Raw genomic sequence first — 16592 nt, forward strand, 5'->3', positions numbered from 1 at the left:
ACATGTAAATAACTGTTTTTAGCGTGAACAGCCCCTTTAAAACACATTTCTGAGACATGTAAATAACCTGTTTTTAGCGTGAACAGCCCCTTTAAAACACATTTCTGAGACATGTAAATAACCTGTTTTTAGCGTGAACAGCCCCTTTAAAACACATTTCTGAGACATGTAAATAACCTGTTTTTAGCGTGAACAGCCCCTTTAAAACACATTTCTGAGACTGTTTTATTATGTTCCTTTCCTTGGTGTTTTAGTTTGACTGGAAGACTTGTGTAAAGTTCCGTATTTTAGATTCCGTTCTGCTTTTTTAAGCCTCTCAAGCGTCGAAGCGTCGTGGTGCCACCAGTCCCGTGACTAAACGTTCGGTACACAGGGAGAGTCACAAATGACCCCCCATTCACTATATAGTGTACTGCAGACCTATGCCCAGTCTGGTAACAGTTCTCCCTGCGCCGTGGGGCCCATCATCCACGCTAATTCATCAGACCTATGTCCAGTCTGGTTACAGTTCCTCCCTGCGCCGTGGGGCCCATCATCCAGGCTAATTCATCAGACCTATGTAAGGAATGGGCTGCCATTAAGGAGCGAACACACACACGTACTGTGGTGACTGTGGCTGTGACTGTAGAAGGCTGGTTAAAATCCCTGACACAAGTCCAGACCGGTCCTGAGGACAGACTACAGACAGCAGCGAATAACTAACAGGTCCCTACCTGACAATATAGAGTCATAACACTATAACACTATAATGAATAATGCTGTGAAAATACACAACACCACACACACACTAAAATATACTGACTGACAGACTCAAGTGGAAGATTTGTCAGACATGAGAGCTGAGTGAAGTGGCAGATCGACGTTGTCTGTGTCTGTGTGTGTGTGTGTGTATTTTCACAGCATTATTCACCAGACACGACACACGGACTCAGGAGCGAGTGACCCCCTCGTCTCCATGGAAACTGGCAGCACACACCACAGAGGTCTGTCGCTATTTACTCTGATTATTATCTATCCTGATGCCTAGTCACTTACCCTGCCTTCATGTACATATCTACCTCAAATACCTTATTATTATCTATCCTGATGCCTAGTCTCTTTACCCTGCCTTCATGTACATATCTACCTCAAATACCTTATTATTATCCTATCCTGATGCCTAGTCACTTTACCCTGCCTTCATGCACATATCTACCTCAAATACCTTATTATTATCTATCCTGATGCCTAGTCACTTTACCCTGCCTTCTCACAGTCTGTCTCTGAACTGGGAGTGTAACCTGCTGTCTCACAGTCTGTCTCTGAACTGGGAGTGTACCCTGCCTATAAACACTGTCTGTCTCTGAACTGGGAGTGTACCCTGCTGTCTCACAGTCTGTCTCTGAACTGGGAGTGTACCCTGCCTATTACACTGTCTGTCTCTGAACTGGAGTGTACCCTGCCTATTACACTGTCTGTCCCTGAACTGGGAGTGTACCCTGCCTATTACACTGTCTGTCTCTGAACTGGGAGTGTACCCTGCCTATTACACTGTCTGTCTCTGAACTGGGAGTGTACCCTGCCTATTACACTGTCTGTCTCTGAACTGGGAGTGTACCCTGCGTATTACACTGTCTGTCTCTGAACTGGGAGTGTACCCTGCTGTTACACTGTCTGTCTCTGAACTGGGAGTGTACCCTGCCGTTACACTGTCTGTCTCTGAACTGGGAGTGTACCCTGCCTATTACACTGTCTGTCTCTGAACTGGGAGTGTACCCTGCTGTTACACAGTCTGTCTCTGAACTGGGAGTGTAACCCTGCCTATTACACTGTCTGTCTCTGAACTGGGAGTGTACCCTGCCGTTATACTGTCTGTCTCTGAACTGGGAGTGTACCCTGCCTATTACACTGTCTGTCTCTGAACTGGGAGTGTACCCTGCCTATTACACTGTCTGTCTCTGAACTGGGAGTGTACCCTGCTGTTACACTGTCTGTCTCTGAATGGGAGTGTACCCTGCTGTTACACCTGTCTGTCTCTGAACTGGAGTGTACCTGCTGTTCACTGTCTGTCTCTGAACTGGGAAGTGTACCCTGCTGTTACACTGTCGTCTCTGAACTGGGAGTGTACCTGCTGTTACACTGTCCTGTCTCTGAACTGGGAGTGTACCTGCCGTTATACTGTCTGTCTCTGAACTGGGAGTGTACCCTGCCTATTACACTGTCTGTCTCTGAACTGGGAGTGTACCCTGCCTATTAACACTGTCTGTCTCTGAACTGGGAGTGTACCCTGCTGTTACACTGTCTGTCTCTGAACTGGGAGTGTACCCTGCTGTTACACTGTCTGTCTCTGAAACTGGGAGTGTACCCTGCTGTTACACTGTCTGTCCTCTTGAACTGGGAGTGTACCCTGCTGTTACACTGTCTGTCTCTGAACTGGGAGTGTACCCTGCTGTTACACTGTCTGTCTCTGACTGGGAGTGTACCCTGCTGTTACACAGTCTGTCTCTGAACTGGGAGTGTACCCTGCTGTTACACTGTCCTGTCTCTGAACTGGGAGTGTACCCTGCTGGTTACACTGTCTGTCTCTGAACTGGGAGTGTACCTGCTGTTAACACTGTCTGTCTCTGAACTGGGAGTGTACCCTGCTGTTACACTGTCTGTCTCTGAACTGGGAGTGTACCCTGCTGTTACAACTGTCTGTCTCTGACTGGGAGTGTACCCTGCTGTTTACACTGTCTGTCTCTGAACTGGGAGTGTACCCTGCTGTTACAACTGTCTGTCTCTGAACTGGGAGTGTACCCTGCTGTTACACTGTCTGTTCTCTGAACTGGGAGTGTACCCTGCCTATTACAACTGTCTGTCTCTGAACTGGGAGTGTACCCTGCCTATTACACTGTCTGTCTCTGAACTGGGAGTGTACCCTGCCGTTATACTGTCTGTCTCTGAACTGGGAGTGTACCCTGCTGTTACACTGGTCTGTCTCTGAACTGGGAGTGTACCCTGCCTATTACACTGTCTGTCTCTGAAACTGGGAGTGTACCCTGCTGTTACACAGTCTGTCTCTGAACTGGGAGTGTACCCTGCCTATTACACTGTCTGTCTCTGAACTGGGAGTGTACCCTGCCGTTATACTGTCTGTCTCTGAACTGGGAGTGTACCCTGCCTATTACACTGTCTGTCTCTGAACTGGGAGTGTACCCTGCCTATTACACTGTCTGTCTCTGAACTGGGAGTGTACCCTGCTGTTACACTGTCTGTCTCTGAACTGGGAGTGTACCCTGCTGTTACCACTGTCTGTCTCTGAACTGGGAGTGTACCCTGCTGTTACACTGTCTGTCTCTGAACTGGGAGTGTACCCTGCTGTTACAACTGTCTGTCTCTGAACTGGGAGTGTACCCTGCTGTTACACTGTCTGTCTCTGAACTGGGAGTGTACCCTGCCGTTATACTGTCTGTCTCTGAACTGGGAGTGTACCCTGCCTATTACACTGTCTGTCTCTGAACTGGGAGTGTACCCTGCCTATTACACTGTCTGTCTCTGAACTGGGAGTGTACCCTGCTGTTACACTGTCTGTCTCTGAACTGGGAGTGTACCCTGCTGTTACACTGTCTGTCTCTGAACTGGGAGTGTACCCTGCTGTTACACTGTCTGTCTCTGAACTGGGAGTGTACCCTGCTGTTACACTGTCTGTCTCTGAACTGGGAGTGTACCCTGCTGTTACACTGTCTGTCTCTGAACTGGGAGTGTACCCTGCTGTTACACAGTCTGTCTCTGAACTGGGAGTGTACCCTGCTGTTACACTGTCTGTCTCTGAACTGGGAGTGTACCCTGCTGTTACACTGTCTGTCTCTGAACTGGGAGTGTACCCTGCTGTTACACTGTCTGTCTCTGAACTGGGAGTGTACCCTGCTGTTACACTGTCTGTCTCTGAACTGGGAGTGTACCCTGCTGTTACACTGTCTGTCTCTGAACTGGGAGTGTACCCTGCTGTTACACTGTCTGTCTCTGAACTGGGAGTGTACCCTGCTGTTACACTGTCTGTCTCTGAACTGGGAGTGTACCCTGCTGTTACACTGTCTGTCTCTGAACTGGGAGTGTACCCTGCCTATTACACTGTCTGTCTCTGAACTGGGAGTGTACCCTGCCTATTACACTGTCTGTCTCTGAACTGGGAGTGTACCCTGCCGTTATACTGTCTGTCTCTGAACTGGGAGTGTACCCTGCTGTTACACAGTCTGTCTCTGAACTGGGAGTGTACCCTGCCTATTACACTGTCTGTCTCTGAACTGGGAGTGTACCCTGCTGTTATACTGTCTGTCCCTGAACTGGGAGTGTACCCTGCCGTTACACTGTCTGTCTCTGAACTGGGAGTGTACCCTGCCGTTACACTGTCTGTCTCTGAACTGGGAGTGTACCCTGCCGTTACACTGTCTGTCTCTGAACTGGGAGTGTACCCTGCTGTTATACTGTCTGTCCCTGAACTGGGAGTGTACCCTGCTGTTATACTGTCTGTCTCTGAACTGGGAGTGTACCCTGCTGTTACATTGCCTGATAATACATACAGCACAGAACACAGAAGTGCATCCCAAAAGGCACCCTATTGCCTAGTGCACTACTTTGGACCAGAGTCCTATGGGAAAGTAGTGCACTAAATACGGAATAGGGTTCCAATAGGGACACAGACAGAAGCAGACATACAATCACTCTGGTTATGAATGAAACCTCATTCATTAGGTACCAGGGAAAAATTCCACATGTATTCATTACAAATTCATAAATTACAAATTCATAAATTACAAATTCATAAATTACAAATTCATAAATTACAAATTCACACATTCCCTATAATTTCCATTCGTGACTGGTTAAGAGGGATGACTCAGAGAACATCCCATCACGGTTTTAGGCTTTCATTTTATTCTAGACCAGTAGCTCCTGTACAACCATTGGATGTCCAAGTAGCCTGGTGTTTCATCCATCCCGTCTGTCTATGTATCTGTCTGTTTTCACCTGTAGCCTGGTGTTTCCTCCATCCCATCTGTCTGTGTATCTGTCTGTTTTCACCTGGAGCCTGGTGTTTCCTCCATCCCGTCTGTCTATGTATCTGTCTGTTTTCACCTGTAATCCTTTTAAGTGTGTTATTCTCCAGGTTGCAGATGCTGGCAGTTTATGTTGCCTGCCCTTCCCAGCCCCAAGCTACTCCTCTGGGGTCGGCCCAACCTGATCAGCCGGTGGAGATGGCTCCAGGCATACGCCAACCGGCCAGACACTAGGTCCAACGAGGCTGGGTCCACACCTGCCCAGAGGTTCCCCGTCGAACCCCCAAACATCCCCCTGAACCTTCCACTGGACCCCCCACTGGAGCTCCCACCGCCTCCTTGACCAACTTAGGTAGAGCCACAGAGTCAGGTAAGATGGAGCTGCTGTCGCTCCCCAGGAAGAGGTGATCCAGAGCCCGGTTCTGGAGGCTCTCCCTCAGGCTGCGGACCAGCTCCTCCATCCTGGCCACCAGGTGGCGATCCTCCCAGGCCTAAAAAAGAAAGACAAGTAGACGGTCAGTAAGATGCAAAAAACCTTAGTAACGTATTTACAAATGATTCCAAACATACGTATATATGACAGAGTAGATCAGCCCTATAGAGGACAATAAATGAGGATGGATAACAGGCCTCCAATCAAATCAAAGTTTACTGTCATGTGAAAGGATGGGCAAAAATGACAAATTACAATTACAAATTATAATTACAAATTACAATAGGAAAATACCCTAAAGACTAATGTATCAAAATAAATTACAAAAATATGTTTGCAAAGTATGCAGTGGACTAAGGCCCTACCGTCTCAGTGCTCCTTAGATTAATACCCTGACTGGTCCTGAGTGGTGCCGTGGACTAAGGACCTACCGTCTCAGTGCTCCTTAGTTTAATACCCTGACTGGTCCCGAGTGGTGCCGTGGACTAAGGCCCTGCGTCTCAGTGCTCCTTAGTTTAATGCCCTGGTCCCAAGTGGTGCCGTGGACTAAGGCCCTACCGTCTCAGTGCTCCTTAGTTTAATAACCTGACTGGTCCCGAGTGGTGCAGTGGACTAAGGTCCTACCGTCTCAGCGCTCCTTAGTTTAATGCCCTGACTGGTCCCGAGTGGTGTAGTGGACTAAGGCCCTACAGGCTCTGGAAAGGCTCTGGAGCAACGAACCGCCCTTGCTGTCTCTGACTGGCCGGTTCCCCTCTTTCCACTGGGATTCTCTGCCTCTAACCCTATTACAGGGGCTGAGTCACTGGCTTACATGCCGTCCCTGGAAGGGGTGCGTCACCTGAGTGGGTTGATTCACTGATGTGGTCATCCTGTCTGGGTTGGCGCCCCCCCTTGGGTTGTGCCATGGCAGAGATCTTTGTGGGCTATACTCAGCCTTGTCTCAGGATGGTAAGTTGGTGGTTGAAGATATCCCTCTAGTGGTGTGGGGGCTGTGCTTTGGCAAAGTGGGTGGGGTTATATCCTTCCTGTTTGGCCCTGTCCGGGGGTGTCCTCGGATGGGGCCACAGTGTCTCCTGACCCCTCCTGTCTCAGCTTCCAGTATTTATGCTGTAGTAGTTTATGTGTCGGGGGGCTGGGGTCAGTTTGTTATATCTGGAGTACTTCTCCTGTCCTATTCGGTGTCCTGTGTGAATCTAAGTGTGCGTTCTCTAATTCTCTCCTTCTCTCTTTCTTTCTCTCTCTCGGAGGACCTGAGCCCTAGGACCATGTCCCAGGACTACCTGACATGATGACTCCTTGCTGTCCCCAGTCCATCTGACCGTGCTGCTGCTCCAGTTTCAACTGTTCTGCCTTATTATTATACGACCATGCTGGTCATTTATGAACATTTGAACATCTTGGCCATGTTCTGTTATAATCTCCACCCGGCACAGCCAGAAGAGGACTGGCCACCCCACATAGCCTGGTTCCTCTCTAGGTTTCTTCCTAGGTTTTGGCCTTTCTAGGGAGTTTTTCCTAGCCACCGTGCTTCTACACCTGCATTGCTTGCTGTTTGGGGTTTTAGGCTGGGTTTCTGTACAGCACTTTGAGATATCAGCTGATGTACGAAGGGCTATATAAATAAGTTTGATTTGATTTTGATTTGATACCGTCTCAGCGCTCCTTAGTTTAGGAAGGTGTAACCTGTAGTACCTATTAAAGGTAGGGTGTAACCTGTAGTACCTATTAAAGGTAGGGTGTAACCTGTAGTACCTATTAAAGGTAGGGTGTAACCTGTAGTACCTATTAAAAGGTAGGGTGTAACCTGTAGTACCTATTAGTGGACTAAGGTCCGACTGTCTCAGTGGTCCTTAGTTTAATACCCTGACTGGTCCTGAGTGGTGCAGTGGACTAAGGTCCTACAGTCTCAGTGCTCCTTAGTTTAGGAAGGTGTAACCTGTAGTACCTATTAAAGGTAGGGTGTAACCTGTAGTACCTATTAAAGGTAGGGTGTAACCTGTAGTACCTATTAAAGGTATGGTGTAACCTGTAGTACCTATTAAAGGTATGGTGTAACCTGTAGTACCTATTAAAGGTAGGGTGTAACCTGTAGTACCTATTAAAGGTAGGGTGTAACCTGTAGTACCTATTAAAGGTAGGGTGTAACCTGTAGTACCTATTAAAGGTATGGTGTAACCTGTAGTACCTATTAAAGGTAGGGTGTAACCTGTAGTACCTATTAAAGGTAGGGTGTAACCTGTAGTACCTATTAAAGGTAGGGTGTAACCTGTAGTACCTATTAAAGGCATGGTGTAACCTGTAGTACCTATTAAAGGTAGGGTGTAACCTGTAGTACCTATTAGTGGACTAAGGTCCGACTGTCTCAGTGGTCCTTAGTCTCAGTGGTCCTGAGTGGTGCAGTGGACTAAGGTCCTACAGTCTCAGTGCTCCTTAGTTTAGGAAGGTGTAACCTGTAGTACCTATTAAAGGTAGGGTGTAACCTGTAGTACCTATTAAAGGCATGGTGTAACCTGTAGTACCTATTAAGGCATGGTGTAACCTGTAGTACCTATTAAAGGTAGGGTGTTTCCTACCTCTGCAGGAGAGCTGAGTAGCAGACGCAGCCAGGCCGTCTTCAGCGTGTAGGAGGAGAGGACTGACCTCCAGAGCGCCCCCCGGTGGCTGTCCAGTGCCTGGCCACCCAGGTCACGCAGGGCCTTGGTCAGCTGGAGCACCTTGAGGTGGCAGGAGGGCTGTGGTGAGCGGCCACGGAGCCAGCCCAGCAGACGCTGCTCCTGGCGGGGGAAGAACAAAGTCCACAGGTCCCTCTCATCGCTCTGCTGGTTCTGGTGCTGGTCTGGAATGAATGGATGAGAATGAAAGGAGAGAATGGATGGATGGATGAATGAATGGATGGATGGATGGATGGATGGATGGATGGATGGATGGATGGATGGATGGATGGATGAATGAATGAATGAATGGATGGATGGATGGATGGATGGATGGATGGATGGATGAATGAATGGATGGATGGATGGATGGATGGATGGATGGATGGATGGATGGATGGATGGATGGATGGATGGATGGAATGAATGAATGAATGAATGAATGAAATAATGAATGAATGAATGATTAAATAATGAATTAATGAATGAATGAAATAATGAATTAATGATTAAATAATGAATTAATGATCAAAGAAAGGAGAGTAATGAAGAAAGAGTAATACACTTCATTGAATTTGTCAATTATATCATATATTTACCCCATATCACCTGAACACACCTGTATTTGACATCGCCGCTGAGGCCGTCGTTTCCATGGGAACCAGGTAGATCCCGTCTCCGAGGGGGATGGCAGGGAGGAGCCGTATTGCCATGGAGATGTGACAGCAGACGTAGTCGGAACGCGGTGTGAGGCGGAGCTGCACACGGTCGTCGGCGAGTGCCAGACTCAGCGTACAGCGCTGCTCGAAAGGGTAGCGCACGGTTGCTAGGCAACGCTGGACCGCCGGGTAGAACCAACGGAGGACGGAGTCCGGGGTCAGGCGATAGACTCCGCCCCCTCCTCCTCCTCCTTCTCCTGACACTGCCGTGACCCCTGACAATGAGCTCGATGACCTTTCGGGCAACCCCCGAGAAGGGTGCATTCGTAAAAAGGTGTCAGTGAAGTTGCGGTGTTTTCGTAGCCAGTCCCCACGGCGAGGCGTCTCTAGACTGCACCGCGGCACGCCGCTCCACCCACCGTCCTCTGAGCTTTCCCCTTTCATCTCTTCCTTCACCTCGTCCTTCAAGACTTCCTTCCCTTCTTCTTGGACCTCTGTCTGCTCCTCCACCTTGCTGTCGTCCTTCAAGACTTTCACTTTATTGCTTCTTACCCTCATCATGTTCCCCTTCCCCGACCTCCTCCCTTTCTCTTTAACCTCCCCCCTCTCCCCCCTCACATCCTCCTTGCCCTCCCCCTTCCCCGACCTCCTCCCGTTCTCTTTAACCTCCCCCATCTGCTCCCTCACATCCTCCTTGCCCTCCCCCTTCCCTGACTTTCTCCTATTCTCTTTAACCTCCCCCCTCTGCTCCCTCACATCCTCCTTGCCCTCCCTATTCCCTGACTTTCTCCTATTCTCTTTAACCTCCCCCCTCTGCTCCCTCACATCCTCCTTGCCCTCCCCCTTCCCTGACTTTCTCCTATTCTCTATAACCTCCACCCTCTTGTTATTTTCCTCAGCTCTCTTGTCCCCCTTCTCTTTTTTCCCCTCCCCCCTCACATCCCTCTTGCCCTCCCCCTTCTCCTCTCCTCTCTCATCCTTCTTCTCCTCCCCCCTCCTCTCCCCCCTGTATACTCGTGGCTCCAGTCTGAGTTCTCGGGGTATCTTCAGAGGTACCAGGATGTCATAGTAGTCTGGAGCGCCCACCTTGTGCTCCTCGTATGAACTGCCCACCTGCAACCAGACCAGACAAACAAGGATTTTGTGAGTCCCAAATTGCACCCTAATTCCCGAGAAGTATGTTTACGTACCATCAACTCTCTTAACTAATTAATCATTTAACTACAAAAAGAGAAAATGTTATCTTCCGAAACTCACCTGCAGGAAGTCCTCCCCGGAACGCCAGAGAGGACTCTGGGATACCTCCAGTGGCACGTCCGGCTCTGACCAGCTCCCCGACCAGTTTGGCCACGTGGGCCTTGCTGTGCCCCAGGACGTGAGGAGACAGACGCACCCAGCGCTCGTAGTAGTCCTCCAGGACCTCTCGACGAGACCAACCCGATTTCAGAGCCCCGTCAGCGGCCTCGAGAGGCACCCTCTGGGGCCCCCCTGGGTGGGTGGAGCAGTACCTGTAGTTACACATTGATAGTTCAATGAGGGACCGACAGCATTATGAGTATTATTACAAGTTTTCAAAAGCAGAAGCAAAAATCACCGTAGTAACCGTGCAAGAGAGAGAGAGAGAGAGAGAGAGAGACAGAGAGACAGAGAGAGAGAGAGAGAGAGAGAGAGAGAGAGAGAGAGAGAGAGAGAGACAGAGAGACAGAGAGAGAGAGAGAGAGAGAGAGAGAGAGAGAGAGAGAGAGAGAGAGAGAGAGAGAGAGAGAGAGAGAGAGAGAGAGAGAGAGACAGAGAGAGAGAGAGAGAGAGAGAGAGAGAGACAGAGAGACAGAGAGAGAGAGAGAGAGAGAGAGAGAGGGAGAGAGAGAGAGAGAGAGAGAGACAGAGAGAGAGAGAGAGAGAGAGAGAGAGAGAGAGAGAGAGAGAGAGAGAGAGAGAGAGAGGAAAATCACCTACCTGGAGTTGACAGCCCCCCTAGACGCAACTATGACAAAACAACCAACCAAAACGGGTCACAACTCCTGCAGCTCTGTTGCACGCTGGGTATGTACGTAGTCAATAGTAGGCTTCGATGGGACTCTCACGGTAGATACACCTATAGCTCATCGCTTGGCAGTAGTACTGTAGACTACTTTATCACTGAACTCAACCCAGAGTCTCTCAGAGGGTCCACAGTCAACCCCCTCAGATCACAGCAAAATCACAGTCTACTTGAACAGAGCAATACTCAATCATGAGGCATCAAAGCCAACGGAACGGAGTAATATTAAGAAATGCTTTAGAAGGAAGGAATGTAGTGTAGAAACCTACCAAAAAACTAATTCAATCCCTTGTAGACAACTTCCTGGACAAAATGTTTCACCATAATAGTGAAGGTGTGAACCTGGCAATAGAAAACCTTTTAGACAACTTCCTGGACAAAACGTTTCACCGTAATAGTGAAGGTGTGAACCTGGCAGTAGAAAACCTTTTAGACAACTTCCTGGACAAAACGTTTCACCGTAATAGTGAAGGTGTGAACCTGCCAGTAGAAAACCTTTTAGACAACTTCCTGGACAAAATGTTTCACCGTAATAGTGAAGGTGTGAACCTGGCAGTAGAAAACCTTTTAGACAACTTCCTGGACAAAATGTTTCACCGTAATAGTGAAGGTGTGAACCTGGCAGTAGAAAACCTAAACAGTATATCTGACCTCTCACCCTACTGAATCTAAACATATCAAGCAAACAACCTAAGAAAGACATTGAGAAACCTGTCCAACCAAAAGCATAGAGACCCAGAAAACCTGAGCCTTCACAGTGGTGAAGCCCTAAAACAATTCATAAACACACTGCGGAAAAAGAAGGAACAACACGTCAGAAATCAACTAAATGCAACTGAAGAATCCATAGACTCAAACCACTTCTGGGAAAACACTAAACAAACAACAACATGAAGAGTTATCTATCCGAAACGAAGATGAATGGGTAAATCACTTCTCCAATATTTTTGGCTCTATAACTAAGACGACCAGAACTCACTGGATTCTCCAATTATATTGAATGAACTACAGGACAAAATAAAAAAGGCCTGTGGGGTTGATTGTCTCCTAAATGAAATGTTAAAATATACAGACGACAAATTCCAATTGGCTTATATTTAAACTCTTTAACGTCATCCTCAGCTTTGGCATCTTCCCCAATATTTGGAACCAAGGACTGATCATCCCAATCCACAAAAGTGGAGACACATTTGACCCCAATAACTACTGTGGGATTTGCATCAACAGCAACCAGGAAATATCCTTGTAAAATCTATCAACAGCAACCAGGAAATATCCTTGTAAAATCTATCAACAGCAACCAGGAAATATCCTTGTAAAATCTATCAACAGCAACCAGGAAATATCCTTGTAAAATCTATCAACAGCAACCAGGAAATATCCTTGTAAAATCTATCATCAACAGCAACCAGGAAATATCCTTGTAAAATCTATCATCAACAGCAACCAGGAAATATCCTTGTAAAATCTATCAACAGCAACCAGGAAATATCCTTGTAAAATCTATCAACAGCAACCAGGAAATTTCCTTGTAAAATCTATCAACAGCAACCTTGAAATATCCTTGTAAAATCTATCAACACCAACCAGGAAATGTCCTTGTAAAATCTATCAACAGCAACCAGGAAATTTCCTTGTAAAATCTATCAACAGCAACCAGGAAATATCCTTGTAAAATCTATCAACAGCAACCAGGAAATTTCCTTGTAAAATCTATCAACAGCAACCAGGAAATATCCTTGTAAAATCTATGTAAAACAACAAATAATGACAAACCTTCTTAAGGAAAGCTCAGGGAGACCTTCCATAACAAAGCCATCACCTACAGAGAGAGGAACCTGGAGAAGAGTCCCCTAAGCAAGCTGGTCCTGGGGCTCTGTTCACAAACACACCCCACAGAGCCCCAGGACAACAGCACAATTAGACCCAACCAAATCATGAGAAAACAACAAGATAATTACTTGACACATTGGAAAGAATTAACAAAAAAAACAGAGCAAACTAGAATGCTATTTGACCCTAAACAGAGAGTAGACAGTGGCAGAATACCTGACCACTGTGACTGACCCTAAACAGAGAGTACACAGTGGCAGAATACCTGACCACTGTGACTGACCCTAAACAGAGAGCACACAGTGGCAGAATACCTGACCACTGTGACTGACCCTAAACAGAGAGTACACAGCGGCAGAATACCTGACCACTGTGACTGACCCTACACAGAGAGTACACAGTGGCAGAATACCTGACCACTGTGACTGACCCTACACAGAGAGTACACAGTGGCAGAATACCTGACCACTGTGACTGACCCTACACAGAGAGTACACAGTGGCAGAATACCTGACCACTGTGACTGACCCTACACAGAGAGTACACAGTGGCAGAATACCTGACCACTGTGACTGACCCTACACAGAGAGTACACAGTGTCAGAATACCTGACCACTGTGACTGACCCTACACAGAGAGTACACAGTGGCAGAATACCTGACCACTGTGACTGACCCTAAACAGAGAGTACACAGTGGTAGAATACCTGACCACTGTGACTGACCCTACACAGAGAGTACACAGTGGCAGAATACCTGACCACTGTGACTGACCCAAACTTAAGGAAAGCTTTGACTATGTACAGACTCAGTGAGCATAGCCTTGCTATTGAGAAAGGCCGCCGTAGGCAGACATGGCTCTCAAGAGAAGACAGGCTATGTGCTCACTGCCCACAAAATGAGGTGGAAACTGAGCTGCACTTCCTAACCTCCTGCCCAATGTATGACCATATTAGAGAGACATATTTCCCTCAGATTACACAGATCCACAAAGAATTCGAAAACAAATCCAATGTTGATAAACTCCCATATCTACTGGGTGAAATTCCACAGTGTGCCATCACAGCAGCAAGATTTGTGACCTGTTGCCACGAGAAAAGGGCAACCAGTGAAGAACAAACACCATACATACAACCCATATTTATGCTTATTTATTTTATCTTGTGTCCTTTACCATCTATACATTGTTAAAACACTGTATATATATATATATAATATGACATTTGTAATGTCTTTACTGTTTTGAAACTTCTGTATGTGTAATTTTTGTTGTTTTTCACTTTATATATTCACTTTGTATGTTGTCTACCTCACTTGCTTTGGCAATGTTAACACATGTTTCCCATGCCAATAAAGCCCTTGAATTGAATTGAATTGAGAGAGAGAGAGAGAGAGAGAGAGAGACAGACAGACAGAGAGAGTGGGAGAGAGAGACAGACAGAGAGAGAGAGAGAGAGAGAGAGAGAGAGAGAGAGAGAGAGAGAGAGAGAGAGAGTAAGATAGAGAAAGAGAGAAGATATGATGTGTGTGGACTGTGTACCTTATGAAGAGGTAGCAGAGGACACAGGCCAGCAGTAGTTTGATGAGTGAGAAAAAGACAGGAGGGCCCTGGTCAGAGCAGGGCTCTGTCCCAGCCTCGTACCCAGGATCGGGGCCTGATTCTGGGCCTGATTCTGGGCTTAGCCAGTGGGTTATGTGATGGTGGAAAACCAGACATGTCAACACACAGGTCAACAGAGGCCAGAACACCCGCAGGTTCAGAGTGTACACACTCATCCTCCTCTCTCTCTCACTCTCTCTCTCTTCTCGTTCCCCCTCTCTCTTCTCGTTCCCTCTCTCTCTTCTCGTTCCCTCTCTTCTCGTTCCCGCTCTCTCTTCTCGTTCCCTCTCTCTCTTCTCGTTCCCCCTCTCTCCTTCTTTCTGTTGCTCCTAGGTTCCTTCGTTCTTTCTCTTCTTCTTGTCTGTCTAGGACTTGTTCTTTAGCGATGCCAGAGAACTGAGACAGGGTCAGGGAAGGCTAACCCATCATGACACACACGCTGACACACACACGCTGACTCTCTCTCTCTCTCGTCTTTTCCCTCCTCTTTGCCTCAATGTTCTTCTCTCCTTCTTCTTCTCTCCTTCCTTCTTGTAACAGAACTCCCACTTCTTATCCTTCTTCTTCTCTCCTTCCTTCTTGTAACAGAACTCCCACTTCTTATCCTTCTTCTTCTCTCCTTCCTTCTTGTAACAGAACTCCCACTTCTCTCCTTCTTCTTCTCTCCTTCCTTCTTGTAACAGAACTCCCACTTCTTATCCTTCTTCTTCTCTCCAGCTTGTTTGTTCAGTTTAAAGTCAGTTGAAGTTCCTCTTCAGAAGTTGCCCCTCCTTCTCCTCCTCTCTTCTTCAATCTGTCCCTCCTGTTTTTCCTCTTCAGGGCTGTATGATGTCAGGTTTATATGTCTTTGTGAAGACAGGTTCTCTCTCTCTCTTGTCCTCTTGTTCTCTCTCTCTTGTCTTCTCTTTTTCCCGGTCTCTTTCTCTCTCTCTCTCTCTCTGAGCTCAGAGGAAATGCCAAACTCTTGAGAGAGGAATTTTAGTTTTAAAAAAAGAGGGGGAGGAGGAGGAGAGAGAGACTGGGCGGCAACACTCTCCTCCCACCTCTTAAAGAAACAAAGACATTGTTTCACATCTCAACATTACATTCAAAAGGGGACTCAGGGCCATGTCCCAAATGGAGCCCTATTCCCTGTATGTATCTGTGTGTGTGTGTGTGTGTGTGTGTGTGTGTGTGTGTACATGTGGGTGTGTGTACAGTACTCCCTCAGTGAGTGACTCAATGGGTCCTTGTTTAGCTAAACTGGACCACACCTCTGACTAAGGTCTGTCCTGGGCTGGCTGGATGCATCCCAAACGGCACCCTAGTGCCCTATAGGGCCCTGGTCTAAAGTAGTGTACTATAGAGGGAATAGGGCTCTGGTCTAAAGTAGGGCACTATAGAGGGAATAGGGCTCTGGTCTAAAGTAGGGCACTATACAGGGAATAGGGCTCTGGTCTATAGTAGGGCACTATAGAAGGAATAGGGCTCTGGTCTAAAGTAGGGCACTATAGAGGGAATAGGGCTCTGGTCTATAGTAGGGCACTATAGAGGGAATAGGGCCCTGGTCTAAAGTAGGGCCCTGGTCTAAAGTAGGGCACTATAGAGGGAATAGGGCCCTGGTCTAAAGTAGGGCACTATAGAGGGAATAGGGCTCCACTTGGGACACATTCTGATGATGCATTCCCAGTGCCCTACAGTGAAGTGTGGGAGAGGTTTATAAGAGATTATTATACCACTCTCTATAGCCCATTTAAACTAAACACTGTTATACACAGACATACATTATTAAACTAACTGTTGTCACAGACATACATTATTAAACTGTTGTACACAGATATACATTATTAAACTAACTGTTGTCACATATATACATTATTAAACTGTTATACACAGACATACATTATTAAACTGTTATACACAGACATACATTATTAAACTAACTGTTATACACAGACATACATTATTAAACTAACTGTTGTCACAGATATACATTATTAAACTGTTATACACAGACATACATTATTAAACTGTTAGACACAGACATACATTATTAAACTGTTATACACAGACATACATTATTAAACTAACTGTGGTCACAGACCTACATTATTAAACTAACTGTTATACACAGACCTACATTATTAAACTAACTGTGGTCACAGATATACATTATTAACTAACTGTGGTCACAGACATACATTATTAAACTAACTGTTATACACAGACATACATTATTAAACTAACTGTTATACACAGACATACATTATTAAACTGTTATACACAGACATACATTATTAAACTAAATGTTGTCACAGACATACATTATTAAACTAACTGTTATACACAGACATACATTATTAAACTAACTGTTATACA

The 16592-nt window shown here is 46.7% G+C and overlaps 1 protein-coding gene across 1 annotated transcript; it reads right to left on the reverse strand.

Annotated features, from left to right (window-relative positions):
* Positions 1–4402: 4402 nt before the first annotated feature.
* LOC116373081 (inositol 1,4,5-trisphosphate receptor-interacting protein-like 2) lies at positions 4403–14505 on the reverse strand. The gene is given in 6 exon segments (XM_031821788.1): positions 4403–5509; positions 8025–8287; positions 8722–9874; positions 10019–10030; positions 10032–10269; positions 14175–14505. Coding segments are annotated over 6 exon segments (2163 nt in total). The 5' UTR covers positions 14411–14505; the 3' UTR covers positions 4403–5248.
* Positions 14506–16592: the final 2087 nt, after the last annotated feature.

This window comes from Oncorhynchus kisutch, unplaced genomic scaffold (genome assembly GCF_002021735.2).
Source record: "Oncorhynchus kisutch isolate 150728-3 unplaced genomic scaffold, Okis_V2 scaffold4017, whole genome shotgun sequence".
Lineage (NCBI taxonomy): Eukaryota > Metazoa > Chordata > Actinopteri > Salmoniformes > Salmonidae > Oncorhynchus > Oncorhynchus kisutch.